Consider the following 18,895-nt stretch of genomic DNA (forward strand, 5'->3'; position numbering starts at 1 on the left):
GCAAGTAAAACATATGGGGAGAGTCCCACATCCTCTGGGCAATTAGAACTCAGAACAGTGGTTGGTCAGTCTGAGAATAGGTCACATGCTTACTATGACCCGGGAAGCTACGAGAAGTTCCCGAACACGCCACGAGCGTTCCGAATTCAAGATCGGTCGCTCGGATTTGGCAACGACCGATCAAAATGGCAACGCCCGTTCTGAGAAAAGGCAACGACCGTTCTTAAAGGCAACGACCGTTCACGAAAGGGAAATTTGCCTTCAGGATCAGTGAGACAGGAAGTTCTCTGCAGACAGCCTGTGACCCATGACCCTTTTAGGTCACCAATTGTCTACCCTGATGACCCAATGCGTGTCAAGATGTGTTCGTCTAACGGTATTGCATCAAACTTTGCTCGTCGACGTATTACTATGGTTTTTGCGAGTAGAAAGTGCTTTGAAATATATCAAAATATGATTTCGGTCAAGGACTGGACTAGATCTAGCACGAGGCCCGTCGAATTCTAAATGTAGAGTTTTCATGTAAATATCCGATGGCATTTTCTTATACTGAAACAAAACTCATTGACATTTTTGCTATTGCATTTATTGACTTTCACGCTGGTACATATAAAACTACATAAAAATAGAACTAATATCCACAACATCAAAGCTATTACTAATCTAAACACATAATGGTTAGCGCTATTATAAACACAAAGAGAATACATGGCATGCATGTATGGGTCTATCCATTGGGTTTGTCTTTTATTTATCCATTTATTTCAGCTTTATTACAAGGTAATAAAGAAGTTCATAATAATCACTCATTCATTGTGCACTAGTATCTAACCATATCAATACATATCTGATTTTGATCATGAAATCGATAGGCAAGTAAGAATACAAGTTTTTGTTTGTTTCATAGAGCAAGCCACCTCAAGACGCGACACATCAGTTTTGTAGGTACGTTATTTCAATAGCTCATTGTACGCTAGTATTTATATATAACGTTATCATTAAAGTTAAAAAAATGACATCACAATGTCAGGTCGTCTGGCAAGTTAAGATGCAATTTTTGTTTGCTATTGTTTGTTACACATCGATTCTTATTCAATACGTTATTGCGATAGCTAAAGATTAATAAATAGATATGTAGATAGATAGATAGATAGATAGATAGATAGATAGATAGATAGATAGATAGATAGATAGATAGATAGATAGATAGATAGATAGATAGATAGATAGATAGATAGATAGATCAAATAGGTCATAATAGAATGTGAGTCCTAGTTCATGTCAGGGTAGAAATTGCAATCTGGAAGAATCGTCGATTCTGCCGGTAAAGATTCCAATCGTAGTCAGTAAATTTTGAGAATATTCGCTTTAAAGAAAGTCAGAACTTTTTAACTTCGATTCATGTCAATTTGGATCAATGAATTGACTTGAAATTCAGGATTTATAAATGGGAGTCCACCCTAACACATTCCTAGAATCCTGATCGGAGTTTCTGTCGACACACCTATGTTTATAAAATCTCTCGCTGGCGGGGTTTGAAAACTAGGAGGGGCGGTAACTGTCGGGTGGGCCACAAGGAGTGCTTCGTCAGGCTACTCTCGACAGAGATTATGTCAGATCACAATCTCTACCCGTACCCAGGCATATAGTACCTAACGTGATTGGACCACTTCATGTGGGTGTGGCTCATGTGTTGCCTTAAGGCCGCACTAGCGTCATCATGACACATTTATTGTATTTATTCATTGTATATTATTAGTTCCATGTTTGTTTGTATGATGATGTAATTTCATGATTTTTCTATCAGAATTTGTATATTTCAATGTAATGTATTGTTTGGGAGGGTAACTTGTAAAGGTGCGCAAGAACCTGTTTTGCCCTCCCTTTCACTTTGTGATAAATCAAAATAAACATAAACATAAACATATATCTAAATTATTTCAGCGGTGAAACTGACATCATCACGTTAGGTACTAATCATCATCATAAAGAGGTTAGACAACAACGACAGGTTGGCCAAAAGGAATCCAGTTGGCAAACCACGGCAACTTTTGCACAGTAAATATCCTATGAGAGCATTTCATTCCTATCATATAATATACCTACAGTATAGCAGCGCTATAAGTGACATTACCGCATCAGGTACTCATAAAGAGGTTAGACAACAACACCAGAATGGCCAGAGCAAACCAGTTTGCTTTAACACTCGCTCCGGCACAAACCAAACGATCTGACGAGATTACATTCAGGGAACGGCGCCATAGCCATAGCGGGGACTGGCACACTGTCTTCGGGCCAAGCCGCCAAGAAAAGTTGGGACAGTCATACAGTGGTTTAAGGTGACAATCACACGATATGTATAACTTTTCTAGCGACGGGGACATGTCCATGTTCGGGACCATCTCACAGCCTACATTCTGAATAGGATTTTGCTGCATATAGATGGATTTTATGCTGGGAAGGTTGTCAAAGGTTCCGTTTTCAATTTCAGTGATGGCATTGTTGTCGAGAACCAGGATCTTTAGATTTTCGAGATTTGCTTCGCTGAAGACGCCAGACGGAAGACTTTTGAGGTTGTTTTGTTGAAGATAAATGAACCAAACGCTCTGAAGGTCCTTGAAGATGTCAGGGTCATCCAGACTTTCTATATTATTATTTTCTAGTCGAAGTTCTCGAAGTCTAGACAGGTTATCAAATACACCAGGCGGCAAGGAGGTTAGACTATTAGACTGCAAGTTAAGGTTTCCTAACCGTGGGAATCTGCCAAAAAGACCAGCCTCTATTGTAGCGATTTTGTTGTTGATGAAGCTTGCTATTGCTAGACGACGATGGTCACCAAAACTGTTATTCTTAAGCTCTACCAAATTATTGTCGTCCATGTAGAAAAAGTACAGGTTATCGAGACCAAGTAAAGCGTCTTTAGGTAGAACTGAGATGTTGCAGGATTTCAGAGCAAGATCCGACAGAGTCGAAAAACGGCGAAACGCAGCTGGTTCCAGGCTCCCTAGATTATTGCCGCTGAGATCCAAAGTTCCTAAATTAGATGGAAGCGAAGGTAGGATGTTGTCCAACCTCCTTATACGGTTATTGGGTAGTTCCACTGCCTTTAGTGCAGGCGTGTCAGAGAATATATCTACGGGAAAGCTCGAAATGCTATTTCCATCAAAGAAAATTTGGAACAGACTTGACAATCCTCGAAACACACCAGAACTTAATGTCGATATCTTATTGTCTTTAAGATACAGGTATTTTAGGGTTGTTAAATTTCTTAATATTCCATCTTCTAAACTTACTAGATCATTATCATTCAGGTAAAGCTTTTCGAGGCTGTCGCCTAACCCATCGAAGGCCCCCACCTCGATTGAAGAAATTTCATTATCAGAAAGCTCGAGTGTAGTGAGTTGAGGAAGACCGTCGAAGGCCATTGCCGGAAGTGACGTTATCTTGTTTCCGGAGAGCTCCAAGGTGTCCGTGTCGGGTGGAATATCAGTCGGTACGTCCGTCAAGTTGGCGTCTTTACAGGAAACGCGCCCCGACCCGCAGCTACAGACGGGACTGTCATCTCCCACACTGTCACAGGCGAGCGGCGGCTGCCCGTGTACTGTGATCAGAACTGCTGCGATTGCCCACAAGATGTGCATAGTTTTGGAGAACTTCACGATTCCTTCTGGGCCCTGAAATTGAAGTATACAAACAACAGAATTATGAGTAATACATCAAAGGATTCAATAATGGTGATAAGCCGGTTCGTTGTACCAACTGCGCATGCGCATGTCAGGTGAAGGTCCTTAACTTGCAAGCAGTCTAGATCATGCTTGATATAATGTCTAGACGTGTTATGTCACACTATGCACAGCCGAGTCAGTTACTAAAAGATGCTTTCATTTTAGCTCTACATATTTCAGTGACGTATGAAATTGCCCACAAGACGTGCATAGTATTGAAGAACTTGTCAACTCCTTCGGGGCCCAGAATGATGAAGCAAACAAAACAACAGAATGATGAAGCAAACAAAACAACAGAATGATGAGCAAAACATCAAAGGATTCTACAATGGTGATAAGCCGGTTCATAGTAGCAACTGCGCATGTACTGTGTAGTTGCACTGCCCTTTATGTCGGCGCGTCAGAGAATATATCTACGGGAAAACTCGAAATAATATTTCCATCAAAGAAGCCACAGGTGAAGGGCCCCAACTTATACACAGTCCAGACCACGCTTGATACCATGTCTAGACGTGTTATGTCACACTATCCACAGCCCAGTCAGTTACTAGAATAGGCTTTCATGTAGCTCTACATATTTCAGTGACGCATGAGATTGCCCACAAGACGTGCATAGTATAGAAGAACTTGTCAACTTCTTCGGGGCCCTGAAATTGAAGCATAGAAAACACCAGAATGATGAGTAAAACATCAAAGGAATCTACAATGGTGATAAGCCGGTTCATAGTAGCAACTGCGCATGAACCGTGTAGTTGCACTGCCCGTAATGTCGGCGCGTCAGATAATATATTTACGGGAAAACTCGAAATAATATTTCCATCGAAGAAGTCACAGGCGAAGGGCCCTAACTTATACACAGTCTAGACTATGATTGATACCATGTTACACAGTCTAGACTATGATTGATACCATGTCTAGACGTGTTATGTCACACTATCCACAGCCGAGTCAGTTACTTAAATAGGCTTTCATTTGGCTCTACATAGTTCAGTGACGTATCAACTTGGTTTGACGGTTGCCAGATGTTCTTGGTCCTTGCTGAAGGCCGGTTCCGCCATTGTCTCGCTGAAAATCCTGCCAGACCCAAAAATGTACGACGAATGTGACCTGACATGTCTGACATGTCTGACAGGCAGCCGACGTGAGAACTCGACCTATCAAATCTCTAAGCAGATCCAACGGCATCCATTGGCCAAACATTGGCTCCAAGCAGATTCAACGTTGGCGACAGGGGACAGTATGTCTTTTCATTGTAACTGTTCTGCAGACCATTATTCCTACCGCTAACCCAAAACGCCACGACAACCTCCGGGTCCTTTCCCCTTCTTTCGCTAAATTAACTCCCAGTGAAAAATAAATGAATTTACAGTACCTGCATGATGAGATGGCGAGGCGGACTGAGTGACCTGACGGCTTTATTTTCACACGGAATTTAGGACAGGGCTGCCCTGCAATATCAACACAGGATCGGCTTCAGCAACGGTCGGTATTTCGTTCAACCCACTGGTTCCTAAATCGGCGTGCAGTGTTGACTATGCTGTAACATAAAAGAGTATAGGATAGCAATCAATGTTCAATACATTCCATAACATTTTGGAGATGAAATGACAAATAACCCTGACTGATTAGAAAACAGATTGGTTTTGGCTCTGATCGGTGCACAACATATCAGACATTTTCAGCATGGCATGGGTAACACGACATAGTACATACTATGACCTTCTTCTTCTCTTCTTCTTCTTCTTGTGATTATGTGCTCAACCTCATCATGCTGAGGGCTACGGCACAGTATCTTGGTCAAGGTCAATTTGGGGCACTGGTTGCTCGCAGTCTACTAGTATTTGTGTTTTGTGTCCGGTGTTCTCTGTGACCTACTTAAGTTAACTGATTTACATGCATCTCAATAAGGTTCAATGGAGATCTGCAAAAACAAAGGTACAATAATCAACGATATGTCAGATGTGAACGTTGATTTACACTTACGTGACCAGTAAGCGATATCCCCCTAGATATTCGGTGAAACACCTCTCGCTGTGACCCGCGCCCTTATGCCATGTAAATAAGTGACGTAAATCCGATCGCACTGACGGATTGTATCCGGGTCATTGTGCTCCACGCCACAGCGCCGTTGCGCGGAGTATATTGGTACTGCAAGTTTCAGGGCCAGCACAGATTTCTGAACCCAACAGGGGTGATACTCATTAACCTCAATTATCAATAATCCGTTGGGTTGCAAAAATCCGAGACTTTGAAAAACAGTGTGTTTGAGAGATCTCTAGTCCATTATCTCCCATTACGCACAGTTTAGATATAAAGGAGTGAATTAGACTGGGGTACGTTGGGTTGGAGATCTATTTGGACGTATCTATTCAGGGTGGCGGAAGTATGTACCCTGGTTGAATTATGTTAGTAAATGTTAGGTAGCGCTAAAGTTCTTGGTGTGAATTCTTAGGGAATACCTTAAAACTGAACACTAGACTTTTCACTCCGAAATGAAGTACACTAAAGTTGACTAAACTTCAGTTCGATTCCAAGCTGACTTTATTTCTTTCATGATAAGGTACACGTAGACATCGGTATCAACACTTACACAGTTATAATAAAACAATCCTTGCCAGCACCATGAGTCATTTCACAAACGTCATACAGTACATCAACTCGTTATATTAGAATCTTTTTATGTCTTATTTCTTAACAGATGTCGACGGTCTAAGCAAATAGACATTTGTTTACTCAAGTCTATTTCTATAGAAATAGAAGTGCATATTAAGCATCGTGCCGGTTCTTTTTGTGGGTCAGCCGTTACCAGCGAAAGCTGCCTAGCCTGACCCAGTGTAACGACTTGTTTTCATTGTCAATCATTACAAATACAAAAATACAAATACTAGTGTCAGCTACTTATAAGGATCAGAGGACAACGTAACGATGCATTCTGATATGAGACCATTCCACAAATATTGGTCCATCCATTGGCTTTGACTGTCTTTTACAAGGTAATACTGTCACTACTGTCTGCACATGGTAAAAACGATTAAAATTATATCTTGATCTATCTCCTTCATCATAGCACTAAAAACTGGCATCGCTATGCCAGGTAGCTTGTCTGGCAATATTTTGTTTCTTTCTCTGTTTGCTATAGCCGGTAAGCCACATCAAGTTTTCTATCATCAAGTTATTGTAATAGTAACGTTACATGACAGCATTTCATTCCTTGTATATGTACCCACAGTATTGCAACGCTATGAGTGACATTACCGCGTCAGGTACTGATAAAGAGGTTAGACAACAACAATAGGATGGCCAGAGAAAACCAGTTTGCACCGTTAGCATCCGCACCGTCACAGCCCCAGCGATCCGGCGAGGTATAATTCAACGGTGTGCGCCAAATCCAAATCGGGGACAGGCAGAGCGTCTTGTAGCCAAGCCAGGCGAACTCGGGACAGTCGAAGAGGGGTTCCAGGTCACACGTACACGAAATTGTGAACGTTTCTAGAAACGGGGACATGTCCTTTGTCGGGACCATCCCACAGCCTACCTTCTTCAGTGGGTTATACTGCATATAGATGTACTCTACACTAGGAAGGTTGTCAAAGGTTCCGTTTTCGATTTCAGTAAGGGCATTGTAATGAAGACTCAGAAACTTGAGACGTTCCAGGCTGGATTCGCTAAATATTCCGGACGGAAGACTTTTTAGGTTGTTCTCTTGAAGATCAAGAACGCGGAGGTTCTGAAGGTCCTTGAAGATATCGGGATCTTCAAGACATTCTAGAGTGTTATTGTCTAGCTGAAGTCCTTCAAGTCTAGGAAGGTTGTCAAATATACCAGGCGGCAAGGAGGCTAGTTTATTCGAGCGTAGCTCAAGGTGAGCTAGACGCGGGAATCTGCTAAAAAGACCAGCATCTATCGTTGTTATTTTGTTGTTACTGAAGCCGAGGATTCCCAGTGAAGGATGGGTACCGAAACTGTTATTTCTCAGCTCTACCAAATTGTTGTCGTCCAAATAGAGAGCGCTTAGACTTTCTAGGCCAAGAAAAACGTCTTCGGGTAGAGCTGAGATGCTGCAAGATTTCAGAGTAAGAGTCGAAAGACGCGATAAACCACTGAACGCTGATGGTTCTGGGCTCCCTAGATTGTTGCCGCTCAGGTCCAAACTTCCAATTTGATCAAAAGGAAGCGACGGTAAGATGTTGTCTAACCTATTTATTTGGTTCCTGGGGAGTTCTAATGCCCACAAGGACGTCGCGCCTGAAAACGCACCAACTGGAAAACTCGAAATCCTATTTCCATCGAAAAAAATCTGGATTAGACTTGACAATCCATTAAAGACACCTGAACTTACGGTCGATATCTTATTGTCTTTAAGATACAGGTATACCAGAGATGCTAGATTCCTAAACATTCCCTCTTCCAAACTCACTAGCTCATTATTGCTTAGGTCAAGCTTTTCGAGGCTGCCGCCCAGCCCATCGAAGGCCCCCACCTCTATGGAAGAAATCTTATTATCAGAAAGCTCGAGAGTAGCTAGCTGAGGAAGACCGTCGAAGACCATTGCCGGAAGTGACGTAATCTTGTTTCCGGAGAGTTCCAAGGTGTCCGTGTCGGGTGGAATATCAGTCGGTACGTCTGTCAAGTCGGCGTCTTTACAGGAAACGCGCCCGGGCCCGCAGCTACAGACGGGACTGCCATCTCCCACACTGTCACAGGCCGGTTGACGCTGCCCCTCTACTGGGATGGCTGCGATGGTCAGCAAAAACCACACGATGCTCATAGTCTCTGAGAACTTGGTGATTCCTTTAGGGCCCTTAGAGTGAAGTAGGCAAACCAACAGAATGATGAGTAAAATATTATGAACATTAGAGTCCAATAAATAACAATACAACATATTTCCTGATATGAATAATAATAAGAAAGGTAGTCTAGTGAAAGTGAATGCTCTATAGACAAGTCTGTTCCATGGCCCCCTTACCAACCATGGCCCCCTTACTATTGTGACCACATTATATGGTCCCTTACCCTTTGGATGATTTTCCCCACTGACCCAAGCATGCTACTTCTTTTGAGTGGTCACAATAGGTAGGTTTCACTGTACAGTGTTTTGTTGTGTATGCGAAATACTCATCAGCCATCATATTTACATATATCTGTTTTTCAGGAAACCATTTCAAAAATTACATTTATAACATCCGATGATATAGTAGTACATGAATAACAGTAGTATTAAATGGAAACAAAGTCGTGGAATTGGTAGAAGTCTGCATGACTGTAAAGATGCACATTATGTACTTTCTTTTTAGCTTGCATCTTCTTCCGTTATATCATAACTTCATTGCCATGCTAGACACGTAATTGTATGCCCTAAATTGTCTGGCCCAAATCAGTTTTATGTCCCTGAGAGGTCTCATACCGTTAAGGGCCAGTCGCGTGACGCCAAATTCCTGCCCCCCTAGGTTTCTGCTTCGCATGTTAGTGCGCGTGCGTGGAGTTAGGACTATGGTTGGGGATAGATTTAGGGTTTAATACAGGAATAAAAGACTTGCTGGCTGTGATACAATGTTTTGTCGCTTCCATTTTTGTTACAAGGTTTATGGTGTCTATTTCGAAAATTTAGTCTTTTTTATTTTGTTTTGTTTTGTTTTACCCTCGAGTCTGAAGGGAATGTCATCCATGAAATTCACTGTCTTTGGCATTAGTTCTGTCAAAGCCTCCCTGAAAATCCGACCGGAACAAAAATCAGTGTAAAGCAAATGTGACCGCGCCTCATTAACTCCGACATGTCTGGCACCCAGCCGAAGAGTGAACCCGCCCAGAATATCAATGTCCACTCTCCAAGCAGAGGTTCGGCTGGTTTATGACGTGTTTTTTTGTGTTTTTGTCTGCGGGCTTTCTATTTTGTCCCGTTTTCTTTGTTTGGCTTACCGACATAATGAAAACGGGACAAAATAGAAAGTCCTACAAAAACGCCTAAAACACGTCAAAAACAGTCTGAACCTAACCTCTGCTTACAGATCAATGTCAAACAAACGTCCCTATATATCCGTAATCAAATACCTGCATAGTGAGTGGGCCGAGCTGGGCTGGGTGACCTTATGTGACCTTGTGGCTATTTTCGCACGACTCCAGAATCCAGGGCAGCGCCCTGCAGCTCGCAAAATCAATGCAGGGCTGTCTTCAGATTTCGTTCAGTACTTAGTTACTGGCGTACTGTGATGTTTAAGCTGTAAAATAGAGAGTTAATTAATGAGGGCATTCAATATTGATATCATATTCCAAACCATTTTTGCATGTTGATAATCATTGCTGATAAGTCAAAAACTGAGGTTGGTTTCGTCTCTTATCAGTGCTAAACATATCAGGCATATCCTGGGGGAACATACTACACTATGACATGCCGAGGGGACTTCAGCCTCCTTGGACATGCTTAATTCATTTGAATGCATCTTAAGGGTCAAATGCATCTTAAGGTTCAAATGGGGCTTTCGTAAAAGCACAGTAATCAAGCAATATGTCAGATGTGGAGGTTGCTTTACACTTACGTGACCAGTACGCGATGTCCCTCTAGATATTCGGTGAAACACCCCTCGCTATCGAGGCAATGACCCGCGCCCTGACGCCTGAAAACCGGTGGAACAACAAGGCCAAGAGTGACGTATGAATTATTATCGCACTGACGGATTGTATCCGGGTCATGTTGCCGAAGCGTCCTCACGCGGAATATGTTGGTACTACAGGCGGGACAAACCAATGTATAGACACAGAGAAAAGGTCGCAAATGAACCAACAAAATATGCCGGATCTGGTATGACCGTATGTGGACATCCCTCAGCCTGTCCAGACTGATAGAAAAAAAGCAATCCACTTTGACTTGAATTTTCCTTAAATTTCGAAAACTCGAGGTCAAGCTCAACGTCACTAAGGGATCTCATGCACATGACCTTGGCCCCCTTCCAGGGGCCACCATAACGGTTTATCCCGGGCCATTTTCAGGGACGCCAAGCTCTGGTGAGTACAGCCATTTTATCTCTGCATGATTGCAGTTGTTGGACTTTCCAAAATAGGTCTCTATGTTTTACTTTTTCAATCATGAACGGGGCAAGGTTCACATATGTCGTATGATTGTCGTACAAACTGAGTGCGTTCGTGGCATAGCCGTGCATGTGTCCTCCCAAATTCAGCTGTCTTGTTACCAAAAGTGCTGTCTTGGATCCTGGTCGGATCTATCACAGTCTGCTTGAAACCTCCAAGGCATCAAAATCGTACGTCGGGGAATATGTGAACGCGCTGTAACGCAAAATTCGATCTCGCTGAATGTACCATATGTCCAGTGTGACTCACGCAAATGGTGTCTGTTACTCATGTAGGGGAGGTGGGGGTGGGGGTTCAGATCATACAGACGACATATAAGGGTACCTATCGCCCCATGTATAATCTCGTTGGAAGCTAAAGACAAGATTCAGTTAGTGAGTGTCCTTGTATGAATGTGTTACTGAGTAAAAGAAGGGGAGTGGCATGTAAATGTTTAATGTATAATTGTTTGATAGTGCGACGAAATCGTAAGACACCACGGGAAAGTTCGTTTGTGGTAGCCACATGTAAAAGGGCCCCTTGTCACGTTTTCGCACGACAGCCAACTGAAGACGGTCTTCAATCAATCAATCTTCAATGAATAAATCTTTATTCTGCAACCAACCTTGCAGGGATTTCTGACGACACACCTGGATTACATTTGATTCCTTACACCTTCCGGAGTACGTTAAAAACATTCCAGTGCACCAGATTAAAAAAACACATCCCAATATTCATATTCATGAGCTTATATACATTATAAAGGTACTTTAGATGAACGAGGACAGACGAATAAAGTGTATATGGTCTTACTACAGCCGTGGTCATGTTACCGCAGGTCACTCTTGTCCTAGCATCTTGAAACATTAAAAAAGGTTACAACGGCAAATATTACCGCATGCGCAGATCCAAAAGTCACTTCTGTTCAAACCTCTTTAAACGTTCATAAAACGTAGGACAGCTGTGACCACGGCTTGAAGACTAAAATTGTCTCCGTCGTAGAGCTTTCTATTCATAACGGTTCACGCTTTACATTTAGCCTTTGTTTTTTCATCCTGGCCAACTTTGCTTCTTGTCATTTTTGGTCAACAAATGTTGATCGATACCCTTCTTTGTTCCACAGAATAGCAAACAGAGTACACTAGAGAATGACTGTGACCTTGCTGTGAGCCATATATGCTAGAGTTGTGTCTACCGCTCTCTCTCTCTATTCCACAGAACGCCAAACAGCGTGAACAGGACCAGAAATAGCACAGCGTGTCACAAGGTCACTGCGAGTCATCCTAATTGCTTAAACGAGCGGTGAAGATGCAGGTATTAGATTACAGGTCATTTAATATGTATAGACCAATTATGGGTGGACTACTTTGCTCATCTAGTCCATAGAGCAGAACTGTTTATTCGTAGGAGGTGGTAGCCCTTAGAGAGAGAGAGAGAGAGAGAGAGAGAGAGAGAGAGAGAGAGAGAGAGAGAGAGAGAGAGAGAGAGAGAGAGAGAGAGAGAGAGAGAGAGAGAGAGAGAGAGAGAGAGAGAGAGAGAGAGATGTATGCATGCATGCGATGTTAACTCAATCGATGGGACTAGAGTTCTGAGCCTATACATGTACCTTAAATTGTAAATCTGAAGAAGGTCTATGGTCAGAGTCATAATACTCCACGCAGAGGTTTCGACCTCCTCCAATGAAAGTATCCACCAACCCAATCAGTTTGGAAAACAAATATGTTTTTGCTTCCCGTGACATTTTTCGCCAGCATCATCTAGCTGACGTGTATTCCTCAATTTCAGGACCAGAAAGCTTTCGTCAAGTTCGTCAAGGCTGCAAGGACAGCATGTGCACTACTTCTGATGACGTATCTGATTCCTGTGCACGGAGAACCCGTGGTAGCCTGTGACGTCGCCGGAGACAGCCTCGCCTGCAAATGTCGGTACGATTACGTCTCCTGCGAGTCTGACGACTTGACGGAAGTGCCGACGGGTTTGCCAAACGTCATCGTCGTCCTGGAACTCTGGGGGAACAAGATCACGTCGGTTCCGAGAACGGCGTTTGTTAATCTTTCAAGGATATCCATCATTCAACTTGATTATAACAAAATTTCGTCTATTGAGGTCGGGGCGTTCGATTGGCAATCTGGCTCTCTAAGCCAACTTTGGTTAAGAAGCAACGAGTTGGAGACCTTGGAGGTTGGTGTCTTTAGAAACCTGACAGAATTAAGATACCTAGACCTCACCGGCAACATGATATCGAGCTTAAGCGTTGGTCTCTTTCAAGGGCTGCCAAATCTAGTATCCATTCAACTCAGTGGAAACAGGATTTCAGTTTTGTCTTTGGATATTTTCAAGGACTTGCCATCATTGCGTAAACTAACCTTAGCCAGGAATGGTATAAAGGACATAGACAACATTCTATCTGCCCTTCCCACCAATATTACATATTTAGATTTAAACGGTAACGGTTTTGGGAACTTGAGAACTGCAGTGTTTAGCGGATTTCCAAACCTATGGTGGCTGGAGCTTGAAGCAAATGACATAGATTCTCTTCCCCGAAACCTTTTTCTCGGCCTCGTCAAGTTGAGTTTGCTACATCTAGACCACAACATGATTGTGGAGCTCAATCGAAGCAGCTTTTGTGACCACCCCTCACTGGAATATCTCAGTTTTACTAACAGTTCTATCGTAAGAATAGAGCCTGGATTTTTCAGTACATTTCCGAAGTTAAGGCAAATTGACCTTAAGGCTAACGACCTTTCACGTCTACCGCCTGGGATATTTCAAAATCTCACTGCTCTCGAGTCTCTTAAGTTGGACGACAACAGACTAGACGATCTCGATGCCGACCTCTTCAGAGGACTTATCCACCTGAGGTATATATATCTACAAGAAAACAACATCAAAAGCCTGCCTTCTACCATTTTCCATGGTCTAAAAAGTCTCAGGGTTCTGTACCTTCACACCAACAAACTCACCGTTATTGATAACGGTACATTTGGCGATCTCCCAGAAGTAGAATACATTTATCTGGAAAATAACCCATTAACGAACATATCCTGTGGCATGCTTCCATCTGAGAACGTATCGAGATCTTTGTGGCAAATTGAGGTTGACTGTACGTGTGAGTGGAAACCTGTGTACGACTATCCCGAGTTTTCCTGGTTCAGTTCCATCGTGACGTGTTCGAATCCCATTCGATTTAGGTACAATTCCATTGACGAAGTTTCAAAAGATGCTTTGACTTGTGCCGCTCCTAGAATTGCTTGCTTCAACCAAATAGGAACGATTGTTTTGTCGGTCCTTACATTGTTGTCTAATGTCCTTATAAGAAATTGACACGACAATCCGATACTGAATGTGATAACATGCTCCTGGAATCATCATCTGAATCTGCCATTTAAAGGCTGAGTTTGATGCGTAGGGTCAACTATGGCCTTGCATTGATTTTAGAGCTCTTTGATTGTACAACCCCGTTAAGAATGTGCATTTCTGTAAAAAAATGTACACGAACAAGTGCCTACTTGCCTGGATCATCGACATGTGTTGAAGAAATAAGACATCTGAGAAAAACGCTAAGGAAGGGAAAAGTGTATCTAGTTTGTGTAACTGAGCTTGATCATGTCAATGATTGTTGAATTGTTTATAATGTAAGTGTTGATTTTGATGTTATACGTACATTTAACTTGATTGATGGCAACCACTCGCATTATCTTTATTCGTATTCAGATACATAGTACAGATACATAGTACAGATACAAATACAGATCGAGTATGGTTACCGTGTCAATTGACACGGTAGCCTTCGCGTGAGTTTGTTTAAGGTGGATGACAGGTTGCGAATCTGAGACCCACACACTCTGGGCATCCGCCTTCTCCAGCGGCACCAATTCGAGGCAGACGTGCTGGTTCTGGTTGGGATGCTTGCAGCGAGCTGCCGGATGACTCTTACACTCGAGGTCCGCCTTGATAACGCCAGCCCGCCTGGCGCTGCTCTCGTCTGCCAGTTGAAGACAGCTGCCGTTGGAGATTTGTCCCTCTAATTGAGGGGAATGCGTGTAAAGTGCCTTTCCCAGGGGCACAACGTCGGGGCGCAAGTTCGGACATGTCTCTGGGCACAACCCGGGATTAGATCCCAGGACCCATTGTTTGACAGCCGCGCGCTCTAAACTTGCGCCACACGACGCCACGACGTGTAACTGATAAATATACGCAGTTTTGAATAGAAGTTACGTTTACCTTGTTTCGTTGATAATGGAAAGTCTATTTATCAGATAGTGTTTCATTGTTCAGTTTGTGAAGTGTATTGTTCAATTAATGGCTGATATTGATGACATACATGCATTGTACAAGTAATAAACGCAGGTTTCAATAGAAATTAAGCTTACTTTGTTTTGTTTTGTGGAAAGTCTCACTATATTTTCTGATACTCTACACTAGGGTTTGTACTCCCTTATCGGTATCACACCTGTTTGGTCCAGAAGACTTCCAAGTCTCTCGCTTTCTTGGACTTACCATTAAGCCGTTCGTTCCTTCAGAGCCTTGTAGTACCTAGTGGTACATAGAGCATTAGGTGACCTTGCTGTTTCAGTGTTAGACAGGGAGAGTTGCTTTATTGTACTCAAGGCACCCCAGCCTTGCACCAGGCCAAAGGATCAATGTTCCTCACTTGAAAGTTCATCTGTGTTAATAGAAGTTCTTCTGAGTGAAAGTTGAACCGCAATCGCCAACACAAAAACAGGACTTTTAATTGTTGGTATTTCGAATTCTAGAATCGTACTTAACTGGAAAATCTACATTTGTAATAACCGTCATCACCATTAGTGACCCTGGAAAGTTGCGGCTGCGGTATCTCAAAATCAAAATATTCTTACAAGGCATGAAGAAGGACAGACAAAACCAAATGTTTCTCACTTGAAAGTTCATCTGTGTAACTTAGAAGTTATTGTGAATCAAACAAAGTTGATCTGCAATTGCCAACAGAAGAATTTGACTTACCCAAATTTTCGACCGATCAGCTCCAGTCTTCTCCTTCTTTGACAAAGAACGGAGTTGATCGGTAGAACATTTGAATAAGTTCAATTTTTGTGTTGGCAATTGCAGCTCAACTTTGACTCAGATTAATGTTCCTCCTTTCGTAACACACTTGTTTGTATTTTGAATCTAAAAGATGGAAGGTTGATGAAGGTTAGACATCCAGGTAATAAGATACGCCAAAATGTATTACTCAAGCAACTGGATAAGATTTTGAAAATCTTATCCAGTTGCTTGAGTAATATATTTTGGCGTAAAAGATGGAAGCTCTACTGCAAAATTTACATTTGTAATACTGACAACTTTCGCCACTATACTCCTGTATCTTCTGCACATGACCCTTCCAGGGCCCGCCATAACGGTTTATCCCGGGCCACTTTCAGGGACGCCAAGCTCTGGTGAGTACAGCCGTTCTATCTCTACAGTATTGCAGTTGTTGGACTTTCCAAAATAGGTCTATGATAAGTCCCCGTTTACATATGTACATCGAACGATCGCAAATTGAATGCATTCTTTGGATAATCATGCATGTGCTTTGCAAAATGCAGTTGTCTTGTCACGGAAATCGCTGTCTTAGATCGTTGTCGGTGGTTTAACAGATCTGTCAGAGCCTGCTTGAAAATTGCACGGCATCAAAATCGCACGACGGCGAATGGGACCGCACCGTAATGCAACATCATCTCCTAACATGTGCCAAATATGTCCAGTGTGATACCCTGATAATCTTTTTTGCGAACAGATGTTGACTGATAGCCTTGTTTGTTCCACAGAATACCAAACAGCGTGCACAGGAGAGTGACCGTGACCTCGCTCTGAGCCAAAAATAGCACACTGAGTAAGGGTGACAAGGTCACGGTGATTCACCAGGGCTCAAAATGCAGGTATTTAATTACTGGCCTTTGACCTTTGTGCAAGGCGAACACTCTACCCATGATGTCATTTTAAAGCACCTATTTAAGACAATTAGAAAATGTCCGGCATTGGCATTGAACTATAACTTTTACTACTTAAATTTCAGGGTCCGGCAAGAATTAACAAGTTCTACAAGACTATGAACATCTTGCGGGTTCTGCTGACCATCGCAGCAGTTCTGATCACTGTACAGGGGCAGCAGCCGCTAGACTGTGACAGTGTGGGAGGAGATGACAGTTACGTCTGCAGCTGTATCTGTTCTACACGTGTTTCCTGTAAAGACGCCGACTTGACCGACGTACCGACTGGTATTCCACCAAACATCCTCATCCTGGAACTCACCGGAAACAAGATCACGTCACTTCCGAAGATGGCCTTTGGTGTTCTTCCGCAGCTATTTACAGTTGGACTTTCTGATAATGAGATTTCTTCCATAGAGGTGGGGGCCTTCGATTGGCTAGGCAGCCTCGAAATGCTTTACCTGAATAGTAATAAGCTAGTGAGTTTGGAAGAAGGGATATTTAGAAATCTGACGTCTCTGAAACACCTGTATCTTAAGGATAATAAGATATCAACCTTACGTTCTGGTGTCTTTCGAGGACTGTCAAGTCTATACCGGATTTCTTTCGATGGAAATAGTATTTCGAGTTTCCCCATTGATATTTTTTCGGATGTTCCGTCATTAGGGAGAGTAGATGTACCCAATAATCGTATAAAGAGGTTAGACAACATCTTGACTTCTATTCCGTCCAACATAATAACTTTGGACCTGAGTAGCAATAATCTAGGGAACCTGGACGCAGCAGCGTTTAACGGTTTTCCGAGTCTTTCGACTCTTAGTCTAAAATCCACCAACATGTCAGTTCTACCTGAAGACGTTTTCCTCGGTCTTGATAGTCTTTTCTATCTCCACTTGGACGACAATAATTTGGTAGAGCTTATGGTCAAAAGTTTTGGTAGCCATCCTTTTCTGGCAGTCCTAAGCTTCATCAACAACAAAATCGCAACGATAGAGGCTGGTCTTTTTAGCAGATTCCCGACGCTACAAAACATCAAACTGCAGAGGAATAATCTAGCCTCTTTACCACCTGGTGTCTTTGACAACCTATTGATCCTACGAGAACTTCGGCTGGACAATAACAAACTAGAAAGTATTGATGATCCTGACATCTTCAAGGACCTTCAGAGCGTGTGGTTCCTCTATCTTTATGATAACAACATCAAAAGTCTTCCGTTTGGCATCTTTAGCGAAGCAAACCTGGAAAGTCTCAAATTCCTGAGTCTACAAAACAATGCCATCACTGTGATCGAAAACGGTGCCTTTGACAACCTTCCTAACATACAATATATCTATATGCAGTATAATCCACTGCAGAAGGTAGGCTGTGGGATGGTCCCTTCTCAGGACATGTCTCCGTCGCTAGACAGGTTAAATGTTGATTGTACATGTCACCTTAAACCACTCTACGATTGTCCCAAACTTGCCTGGCTTGGTGCGAAGACGATCTGTTTGTGCAACCAAAGTTACCATACGCTGAATGAAATTTCCCCAGATCGCCTGGTTTGTGCCAGTGCGCGTAGTAATCGCACAGACTTGATTGCTTTTGCCATCCTGTTGTTGTTGTCTGACCTCTTTATCAGTACCTGATGCGATGATCATGATAAGTGTGGCAATTAAAAATCATCGCCATGGCGAAGGTATCTGTAATTTCAGAAAAGGTGTGACATCACGTCTTCCATTGCTTCCAAAGAGAAGTCAAACCCTTCAGACATAGTAATAGACAATAACGTTTCTATAATGTAGTTTAGCAGCTTTTATACTTATTTTGTACCCTGCTCTTTTATATATGTTATTTGCAATTAGTATAAGGGCAGGAATTTGGAATAAACTTATTACTATTGTCATCGACCTGCGTGCCGGGATGCCAGACCGTGCTAACAAGGTATAGAGTCTGCGCGGACGGATTGCAGAAATTCCTGTATAATTCTGGGAATTCTTGTAAATCGGGCGTAAAACATACGATTAAGCTCGCTCCTGAAGCTTCGCCAAAAAGTGACAGTCATCTTCAATCTCATACACGAGAACTTTTCAATGCTGCCAAACAGATTTCTGAACCCAAAATGAGTGATACCCTTCAGTTAATACAATCCCTGAATATTAGGGAATATCTTGAAAC

The 18,895-nt window shown here is 42.6% G+C and overlaps 3 protein-coding genes and 1 long non-coding RNA gene across 4 annotated transcripts; 2 read left to right on the forward strand and 2 right to left on the reverse strand.

Moving 5' to 3' along the window:
• Window positions 1–1,355: 1,355 nt before the first annotated feature.
• LOC136447600 (carboxypeptidase N subunit 2-like) lies at window positions 1,356–5,819 on the reverse strand. The gene is made up of 3 exons (XM_066446609.1): window positions 5,709–5,819; window positions 5,098–5,262; window positions 1,356–3,674 (listed from the first exon to the last, which is right to left on the reverse strand). Exons 2-3 carry the CDS (start codon window positions 5,101–5,103, stop codon window positions 2,139–2,141), a joined length of 1,542 nt encoding a protein of 513 aa, XP_066302706.1. The 5' UTR covers window positions 5,104–5,262; window positions 5,709–5,819; the 3' UTR covers window positions 1,356–2,138.
• A 507-nt stretch (window positions 5,820–6,326) lies between these two features.
• On the reverse strand, window positions 6,327–10,386 carry LOC136447564 (leucine-rich repeat-containing protein 15-like). Its single transcript, XM_066446564.1, has 3 exons — window positions 10,259–10,386; window positions 9,774–9,940; window positions 6,327–8,526 (listed from the first exon to the last, which is right to left on the reverse strand). Exons 2-3 carry the CDS (start codon window positions 9,777–9,779, stop codon window positions 6,985–6,987), a joined length of 1,548 nt encoding a protein of 515 aa, XP_066302661.1. The 5' UTR covers window positions 9,780–9,940; window positions 10,259–10,386; the 3' UTR covers window positions 6,327–6,984.
• A 206-nt stretch (window positions 10,387–10,592) lies between these two features.
• On the forward strand, window positions 10,593–14,320 carry LOC136447565 (uncharacterized). The gene is made up of 3 exons (XR_010757756.1): window positions 10,593–10,724; window positions 12,006–12,101; window positions 12,573–14,320. It is a non-coding gene; the product is annotated as an uncharacterized lncRNA (long non-coding RNA).
• A 2,507-nt stretch (window positions 14,321–16,827) lies between these two features.
• LOC136447789 (leucine-rich repeat-containing protein 15-like) lies at window positions 16,828–18,882 on the forward strand. Its single transcript, XM_066446852.1, has one exon. The coding sequence runs from the start codon at window positions 16,858–16,860 to the stop codon at window positions 18,364–18,366; it is 1,509 nt and encodes a 502-aa protein (XP_066302949.1). The 5' UTR covers window positions 16,828–16,857; the 3' UTR covers window positions 18,367–18,882.
• The last annotated feature ends 13 nt before the right edge of the window (window positions 18,883–18,895 follow it).

This window comes from Branchiostoma lanceolatum, chromosome 13 (assembly GCF_035083965.1).
Source record: "Branchiostoma lanceolatum isolate klBraLanc5 chromosome 13, klBraLanc5.hap2, whole genome shotgun sequence".
Lineage (NCBI taxonomy): Eukaryota > Metazoa > Chordata > Leptocardii > Amphioxiformes > Branchiostomatidae > Branchiostoma > Branchiostoma lanceolatum.

Excerpts from the sequence above, each read along its gene's own strand:
- LOC136447789 (XM_066446852.1), top strand. The coding sequence starts at position 16,858 with ATGAACATCTTGCGGGTTCTGCTGACCATCGCAGCAGTTCTGATCACT.